This window comes from Alexandromys fortis, unplaced genomic scaffold (genome assembly GCF_014885135.2).
Source record: "Alexandromys fortis isolate MF-2015 unplaced genomic scaffold, M_Fortis_MF-2015_v1.1 scaffold_61, whole genome shotgun sequence".
In the NCBI taxonomy this organism is placed as follows: domain Eukaryota; kingdom Metazoa; phylum Chordata; class Mammalia; order Rodentia; family Cricetidae; genus Alexandromys; species Alexandromys fortis.
Genome location: NW_026067962.1, coordinates 2,153,542 through 2,163,309, shown reverse-complemented (window position 1 = coordinate 2,163,309; position 9,768 = coordinate 2,153,542). Strand labels below are relative to the sequence as shown.

General features: G+C 35.3%; 1 protein-coding gene across 1 annotated transcript in view; it reads left to right on the top strand.

The window, feature by feature from the left end:
* The window catches only part of LOC126508315 (solute carrier organic anion transporter family member 6C1-like), an 85,543-nt gene that overhangs the window by 4,399 nt on the left and 71,376 nt on the right, over window positions 1-9,768 (top strand). The window contains exons 3-4 of the mRNA XM_050153506.1: window positions 6,246-6,428; window positions 7,324-7,420. Of these exons, the coding sequence (XP_050009463.1) occupies window positions 6,246-6,428; window positions 7,324-7,420 (280 nt within the window). The remainder of the gene's footprint in view (window positions 1-6,245; window positions 6,429-7,323; window positions 7,421-9,768) is intronic.

Below are 9,768 nucleotides of genomic sequence, written 5' to 3'. Positions count from 1 at the left end.
ACATTCAAGAGCCCTGAATTGCTGAGCCACCTCCCTAGCTCTACGTTTCACTCACTCTTAAAGAATAAAGAGCAGACATGCTACTGATCAGTCCTCTTTTTATGATCTGTTGATATCTCCTTGTTTTCATACATGAGTCTATAAAAAATCTGTACTGATTTCTTGACTTTTTTACCCATTTCTTTTGGGGAGTTTAACACAACTTTACCCAAAATGTTGTAACAGAGTTATTTCTGTCTGCTCATTAATGTAACTTGTGATATTTACTAAAATTAAACTTTCCACACTGTGAAATCATAACTTTAGTCAGTATTTGTAATATTAAACAAACTCCATATCTTGATAGTTTCTCTTCTGAGAATTTCTATGTGTGCTACTTTTGTGCTACTTATGTTATTTACAATCTTTAATTTTCCTTAATACAGAATTATTTTTTATTGTTAAGAGTCAAAAGTTATATTCAATTATTGGTCAATCAGAAACAGAAATATGATTCTTAGGTGTAGGTAGACTGGTAAGCTCAACTTTCTAGAACAAAGCAGAGGAAAATGGATTCAGGAGATGTTTTATGACTGCAAAGATCATGAAAGATTTTCTTGACTCAGTTTTCCATGAAGTCAAAATGGAGTTTGAATGCTACATGTTTTTCTTTAGTGTTCAAAGTAGGGGGCCCACTTGTTGGTTCCATGATGTAGGAGGGTCTTCTATCTATCTGTTGCTTTCATTGGTTAATTAATAAAGAAAACTTCTTGGCCTGATAGGTCAGAACATAGGTAGGTGGGGAAGACAGAACAAAATGCTGGGAAGAAGGGAAGTGAGTCAGACGCTGTAGCTCTCCTCTCCAAGATGGACGCAGGTTAGAATCTTCCCAGTAAGCCACCACCACATGGTGCTACACACATTAATAGAAATGGGTTAATCAAGATGTGAGAGTTAGTCAGTAAGAGGCTAGAGCTAATGGGCCAAGCAGTTTTTAAATGAATACAATTTCTGTGTTGTTATTTCGGGTGTAAACCTAGCTGTGAAGGAACCGGGCAGGACGAAAAGCAGGCCTGCTCGCCTCATCACTACAGTTCCTGGCTGCTCAGAGCCCCGATATAATCACACAGAAACCACATTAAATAAAACATTGTTTGGCCAATTAGCTCTAGCTTTTCATTGGTTAACTTTTATTAATTTCACCCATCTCCATTTATCTGTGTATCACCACGTTGCAGGGGCTTACTGCCAAGGTTTTGGCATGTCTGTCTCTGGAGGAGGCTTCATGGCTTCTCTGTTAACTCTGCCCTTCTTTCCCAGCATTCAGTTTAGTTTTCCCCACATAGCTAAGTTCTGCCCTGCAATAGGTCTAAAGCAGTTTTTTTAATTTATTAATGATAATCACAGCATACAGAGAAAAATCCCATATTACCTCTCCTTTTGTGTTTAAATAAAAAAGGAAAGCTTAAACTTTAACATAGTAAAATTTTAAATAATAAAACAGTTATCAAACAAGACTTACAGTTACAATATTTGTATATAATTTATCTTTTATCATAATTAAGGAAATCTATAATAATAACTATTCTTCAACTCCATCAAGGTCTCCAGAAGGATATAATATTACCTAAGTAAACAGGAAGTACATTGTAAGCAACTTCCAAAGCTCTAGAAATGACAGAGATATCTCACTGCCTGGACAGTCACCCAAAGTTCTTCTGTACCATTGGGGCATCCATATTTAGCCTACAGGCTCATAGTATTCAGTGGACTTTTCCATGAAGCAGGCAATTTCAAAGACATTTCTGCCTAAATTGGCAGTTTATTGGTCACTTTTTTTCTGTGTCCTGAAGAATGTCTGACAGGCTCTTTTATGAAGAAAGAACCATGAAGGATTGTCTCACCTTTAGGCAAGTTCATCAATCACTGCTCTGTTGGTCCTGCATGTCCAGTTTATGCAGCAGTCCGGGCAAGAGCCATTTCTTTCCCAAATGGTAAAACAACTCCATGAGGAACCAGTTTGATGCCCATCTTCCTCTTGAATTCAATTGGTGCTGCCAGGAACAAATGTGTCATGAAAAGTCTTAAGTTCTTAAAACATTTTAAATGCCATAGTGTGTAGTCTTTGAAAGGTTTGAAGAATGCCTATCCATCTGAAATACATCTCTGTACATCTAGAAATCCCAACTAACATGACTACAAACTTGACTATTATAGGTGACTATTTATTACAATACATTATTAAATGAGCTGCATAAACACAATACCTTAATCAAGAGCAGAAATAGGCATATATCAATATTGACATTAAATTTGTATCAAAAAACCAAGATCTATACCAATGCAAATCTATATACCATATCTCCCTTTAAATGTAAAGAAATATTTGCAAACAATATTTGGGAATATGGGCATAGTTTTATCCAAACTTCTTCCTGCTGTATATTGGGTGAAGTAATTATTGGGGGTGTTCATGGTAACTTCTTGGGGGTTCATGATCTACCAAACCATATTAGCCTGAAATTAATTCACAGGTTCTCATTCTCTGTGGAAACAAAAGAATCTCTTTTCCAAAGCAACATATTCTTATACTAAAATTTTGAAGACAAAATGCCTTTAAAGTATATATGTTGGTTTAGTTTAGCAATCCCCAGAATCGAATGTCTCTCTGCTGTCACAAAATTCAAATAAAACACAATATTATATATAACCCAGACTCTCTGTGTGTGTATAGTCCATGTTTTGTGGCTTATTTTTCTTTACTCCTTTTAATCTATGACTGTCTGTACTCTGTCTCTTTCAAGACATTTTTTAAACCACTAAGTTCCTTTTATGACTCTCCATACTCTTTTTCTTCTGTCTCACAAGCCTATGTACATTTATTTTGCATTGTGACTCATTTATAATTCTTTTTAATCTGGATTTTTCTTGATTGTATATCTATAATTCTTTACTTTCCAGGAGTGCTTTTTAAAATGCTAAGCACTTCATAAATTTAAGCTGCACCATTACTAGGTATATATATGGTACTTCTAGCTTGCTCCACCCAGTCCCACATGGCAGAGCTTCTTTGCTTCTGAGCTGTGCATACTGTCCCACATCCAGGCACACAGCTAGTCTATGTTGCCACCAAGCAAGCTGCAGCATGCTACTCACAAATCCCATCCCAATGCTTGATTTTGTGAAAGAGTAACAGTTCATACTAGCAGCATGGTTCATGGTTTCCTTTTTGAAACCACTTTGATGCTACTGCTGAATTAGTAAGACCTCTCTTAAAGGAGCCACAGCATGCTGTCTCAAGCAAAGCCCATTTGGAAAACAAAATGCAGCTAAACTTTGTTTGTTAGTGTCTAGATTTTTTTCAAAACCTCTTAGGTTTTACATGGATTTAGTCCACCATATTAGTGCCAATTTGTTGGAGGGAGGGGGCCACTTCTTGGTTCCCAGCTGCTCAGAGCCCTGAAATAATCACAGAGAAACTGTATTATTTAAAACATTGCTTGGCCCATTAGCTTTAGTTTCTTATTGGCTAACTCTTACATTTTAATTTAACCCATCTACATTAATCTGTGTATCGCCACATGGCAGTGGCTTATTGGCAGAGTTTTGGCATGTCTGTCTGTAGCAGGAGGGCCCACTTGTTCATCCCAGCTGCCCAGCTAGCTTAGCCCTAAATAACCACATAGAAACTATATTAATTAAATCACTGCTTGGCCCATTAGCTTTAGCTTCTTATTGGTTAAATTAAATTACATCTTAATTTAACCTATTTATATTAATCTGTATATTACCACAGGTTGTGGCCTACCAGGTAAAATTCCCAGCATCTGTCTCCAGCTGCTCCATGGCATCTCTCTGACTTGTTCCTTCTCTCAGCATTCAGTTAAGTCTTCACTGCCTACCTAAGTTCTGCCCTATAAACAGGCCAAGACAGTTTCTTTATTCATTAATGGCAATCACACATAGGGGACTCCCACATCTGCCTCTGCAGGAGGCCCCATGGCTTCTCTCTGACTCTGCCTTTCTTTTTCCCAGCTATACTTTTTCAGTTTAGTTTCCCCCACCTAGCTAAGTTCTGCCATGCTGTAGGTTCAAAGCTGTTCCTATATTCATTAATGGTAATCACAGCATACAGAGTGAAATACCACACCACTTTAGCTCTAAAATTAAAGCTAGAGATTATGGAAAAGAGATATTTTGACTCTGACTGTGATTTCACTGAGAGTTTGTATATTGTGAAAGAGAACAATGATACACAAAAGTGTCAGTGATAATTACAGAAGAAATATATAAGGGACAACTTAGATAGTTAATAGGAACATTCTAATAGGATTTTATGTATGTTTGAATCACATTTTAAAAATATGGAAAGATTAGAAGGATACAAAATAAAAAGTGTTTGACTGTTGTAGTCTCAGGCATTAATAATTCATCCAAGGCCCACTGAACATTGGATAAGATGCAGGAGAATGAAAGAACTGGATGAGGTGAAAATTGTTGGAAGTAGTATTAAATGCTGGTCTTAAGCATGAAACAGTTAGTGTATTCAAATAGCTTGAACTCATGGAAGCTGTGAGTATCTGAGTACAAATTATCCAAGATGGTGTCTGCAAACACCCTATCATGGGGGATAAAGGAGCTCAAGTGCCCATGCATTCCTGGAGATTTATATGTAGCCATTTGTTGCAGAGAATGAGAGAGAGAGAGAAAGAGAAAGAGAGAGAGAGAGAGAGAGAGAGAGAGAGAGAGAGAGAGAGAGAGAGAGAGAGAGAGAGAGAGAGAGAGAGAGAGAGAGAGTCAGTCCAGCAGTAGAGTCCTTGCAAAGGTGCCGGGGTCACTGCAAAAATAAATCACCCATCATTCTGTGACCAATTCTCACACAGCCCATTGAGTCATTTAAAAATGTAGAAGAGTTATGTAGTTGGAAAGGGGAAACCACCCAGTGGGAGTGTGAATCAGGTAAAGGAAAGGGATGAAATTGATCAGAAACATTATATTTATGTGTGAAAATTTCATAAAGAATCTAAATGAACACAGTATATGTTATTATATTTCAAAAGAAAAGGAGGAAAATGTTGAGTTAAACCACAATTTTAGGGACATCTTTTTATTTTCTATAGTGTTATGTACTACTCTATAGAAACTAAGTAAAATATCTTTTCTCTAATGTCATAGGTTATGAATTTCACTTTAATAGGTTTTCTACAATAACATGTCAAGAATGTGTTAAACTTCACCCAAGTTGGTCATAGTGGATACAGTTTCCTATCAGTTACTTAGCTCCATAAGTCTACTAGCAAGTATAAATACTAAAATTTTATAATCATTTGAGTAAGAAAACGAAGACTAACATGTCATCCAAAGATTTCAAAATCTATTGAGTAGATTACCACATAGCAACTAAAGAAATCTTTATGATATCATAGCTTTTTTTTATGATCCCATGTGTACCTAGGTATTATCCTGCTATGAACAAATTTAAACAACTTGCAAGTAGGAAAGATCTATTTTAGCTTTTCAGAGTGTTTCTCCATGGTTGCTATGCTTCACCGACTCTGAGCCCATGGTCAGGCAGAAAACTGGGAGTGTGCAAGAGAAGTCTGTTTACCTCATGTTAGGACACAAGCAGAACGAATCTGGGAAGGGGCTAGGATAAGACATTCCCATTAGAGACTAGTGGTGTTTCCCTTTCGCGGCTCTAGGACCCTCTCCTAAACATTTGGTACATGAGATATTATGGTGTCACTTTATATACAAACCATAAGAGTATGGATAAAAAAAAGCTCATGGGTCGAATATAGGAAATTACTTAATCAAAGTAGTGCACATGTTTTAATTTAAAGATTGCTAAAGAAAAGACCACAGAACTAAACTCAGATGGTGGACTTTGACAAGAAAGATCATCTAGGACATTGCAAGTACTTTTATTCTGGAGTCAAGGCAGAAGAACAGGATGCAAAGAACAGAAAAAAATGAGTGCATATATATGAATAAATGTGTTTGTATATAAGAATATATGTGTTCATGGTATCCTGTACACATAACAGTCACATTGTTTCATTCATACTGCATCCGTCTTTCTCAGTATTTCCACACATTTCCTTTTATTGTGCTATTTCTACTTAGAATATAATAATTGATTTATGATTACACTCAAAGCATAAAAATCAAACAAAAGAAAATATATGGTGGTAGCAATTGCAAGTTTAATTGTACATTTAATTTTGAATTCTATTCAATAAAATATATTTCTTGTCTTCCAAAAGAGCTGTGTACAGAAAAATTAGTTAAAACAGATTGTGGTGGAATGATACCACACCGATCGATATGTATTTATCTCTTCATCATCGCCCAGTGTCTCCATGGAATAGTGGCAATGCCTATAAATATCCTTGGATTGACCTTCATTTTCGATCATGTTCCCACATTCTCAGCTGGTCTCTATCTAGGCAAGTTTGTTTCCTTCTAATATGCATGACTCATTTTGAATATTCATCATGTTCCAGCAGGCTTTAACAGATACAGAAATACTATTGGCTCTGATGACACTGTACCAAGTAGTGATGACTTGAGTGGATAACTTCAAAATAATCACACAGATGTCTTTAATTCTGAGATTTGGAATATTAGAGAAATCATCTAAATGTCTTTGAAAAGACAGAGGAATAGACAATATATGCATATTTTATGTGGCAATATTTTATACTTACTTTGAAAATGTCTCTAGTAAAAATATTAAAGAAAATACAGTTTGTTTACTTATGTTCATATTGAATATAAGTATATTTACTACATTAAGTATAAAGAGTAAATAATATACACTTAATTCATAACTAAATTTTCTGAGTATATAGTATTTGATTAGAGAAGAGAATGTGCCACCCAGTTGTAGTTTCAGGCAGTAGTCTATATGCCTTCTGACATTGTCCTAGGTATGATAAATTTCACAATCAGAAAATGTATAAAGCAGATGACCTTTATTATAAGAACAGGTCACACGCAAGCAATGTAAAGTCCCAACAGTGCAAAATGACTGTTACCAAAGAAGCAGTTACTGTGACTCAAGGCAAGGATCAATTATAAGGTTATCATCAACACGTACATGAATTTTCTACCAGTTTCCAGCACTACTAATTTGAGATTTGTTAGAATAAATTCCAGAAAAATTTTCAATCTCTCTTTCACCCTTTTAAATTCTGCCCTTTTCTCCCCCTCTTTTCCTACTCACCTTCCTCTCTTAAGTAATAGAAATTAGCCTGAAAAACTTTTATATATCACAGATAGTTCAGTGGTATTTTGTATGAGCAAGTTATGAAGCTGTTTGGTGCTATGTTTATTTTCAAGCTATCGCTGATGGTGCACTTACACTGGGATACATTGTGGGTTTTGCAATAGCAGCTCAAGGTCCTAAACGTCTTCAGAATCAAACTTTGAATGGAAAGTAAGTTATTCTGTTTGCTTTTCTATTTAGCTTAGGTTGTATAGAATATTTGTTGAATAGATTCCATAACTTGTAAATAGTACACATTTGATTAGTAAGAGTTTTAGAAAATGTATATAATTGTGAAATAATCTCTCAGAAATGATATTATCTGCAATACTGTTTGATCAACAGTTTAAGAGAATTTTTAGCTAGCTCTCACATCTTAAATTAACCCATCTCTATTAATCTGTGCATCACCACGGGGTTGTGGCCTACTGGTAAGGTTTCATCTGGCATTATCTCCTGCAGTGGCTACATGGTTTCTCACTGACTCCACCTACTTTCTCTCAGCATTCAGTTTAGATAAAAGGCCTAGCTCTATTCTGCCCTATTACAGGGGAAAGTAGCTTCTTAGTTCATTAACCAATAAAAAAACCCCACATATACAGAAGGTCTTATGCCATTTCCCTCTTTCTGTTCAAATAAAAAGAAAGATTTTTTAACTTTAACATAGTTAAAATTACATATAACAAAACATATCAAGCAAGAATTGCAGTTATAATATTTATAACTACTTTAACTTTTATCATAACTAAAGAAAGCTATAATTAGAATTATTCATAAAATCTATCAAAGACTCCAGAAGGATATAATATTACTCAGTAAACAGGAAGTGCATTGTAAGCAACTTCCAAACCTCTAGAATTGATAGAGACAGTGCTCTGCCTGTATAGTCATCAAAAGTTCTTATATAACATTCTTCTAGGCATCCATATTCATCCTACAGAACAGTATCTGTCAGATTTTTCCATGAAGCAGGAAATTTGAACATCTGTTTTGCCTTGTAATGGCAAGTTCATAAGTTGCTTTCTTCTGTGTCCTGCAGAATATCTGGCAGACTCTTCATGAAGCAGGAACCCTGAAGGACAGTTTCACCTTCTTTAGGCAAATTTAGCAGTCATTTTTCTGTGGATCCTACTTGTCTAGTTCATAGAACTAAGCATCAAGCAGTCCAGGCAAGAGCAGTTTCAAATGCTAACACACTTCATAAAGAGTCTCTTCACTGCGCATAATCCTTTTAAACTAAACTGGTTCTTCCAGGAGCAGATGTGTCTCATTGTCATGAAAAGTCTTAAGTTCTTAAAACATTTTAAATGCCATATTCCATATGTCTTTGAAAGTTTGGAAGATTATCTATCTAACTGAAATATATTTCTATATATCTAGAAAACCTAACTAACATGACTACAAACTTGAATATCATAGATGGCTATCTATTATCCTGTATTTGTTCTTTCTGCATAAAATTTTTAAATGAGGTATACAAATACAATATCTTAACCAAGAGCAGAAATACACATTATTGACCTAAAATTTCTCTCAAAGACCTAGATCCATACCAATGCAAATTATTTATATCTATAGTACATACCCCTTGTAAATAAATATTTATAAACAATCATTTAGGGAATTTGGATGTTGTTGTCAAGACTACTTTCTGATGATTGGGAGTGCTGTTAATCAGGTCTGTCATGAGTATCCTATATGGTAAGTCCATCTCAGCCAGCAGTCCTGAAGCTGTCATGGTTGTTGGACCATTTGGGCAATTGTTTCAGGGGGTCTTGTTTGATCAAACCACATTTTTCTGGAAGGAATCCATATGTTTTCATTCTCTGTGGAAACAAAAGCAGAACTTCTTTACCAAAGCAACATATCCTCAGACCCAAATTTTGAAATCAAGATATCTATAAAATATATATGTTGGTTTAGCTTACCAGTATGTATAATGAAATATTTCTCTGTACTTAGCTCATTCATAGTCAAAAAATCAAATAAAACACAGTATTATACATAATTTGAGCTCTCTGTGTATATTTTCTTATGTGGCTTATATTTTTACACTATTACTTTTTTTTTTACATGGTTAACATTTATTATCTTTACTCCTTTAAGATTTTGCTTTTTTTTAAATAATTTTCTTCTTTTTGTTACTCTCTATACCCTCCCCCCCGCTATACTCCCTTACTTCTCTCCCCTAAGCCTACATACAGTTTTAAACACACTATGTTTTGTTTAGAAATCTTTTATGTCTGAGTCTGTCCTATTGTGTATCTGAAATCTTTTCTGACAAAATGTATTTTAAATGGAAGCAGTGTTGTTGTGTGGCACTGGATACTAGTTCCACCTCTCTCGGCCTTTTACCAAAGCGGAGGTATTTCACTGCAAGCTTTGGGACTGCTGGGAGGGGGCTGTCCTCACCACCTCAACTCTAGATAGCCTCATGATGCATATAATTTTTTTTTTCTGAATGAAAGTTAAATCTGCCATGCAACCCACTGCATGGCCTAGAAATATCTCTGAATATG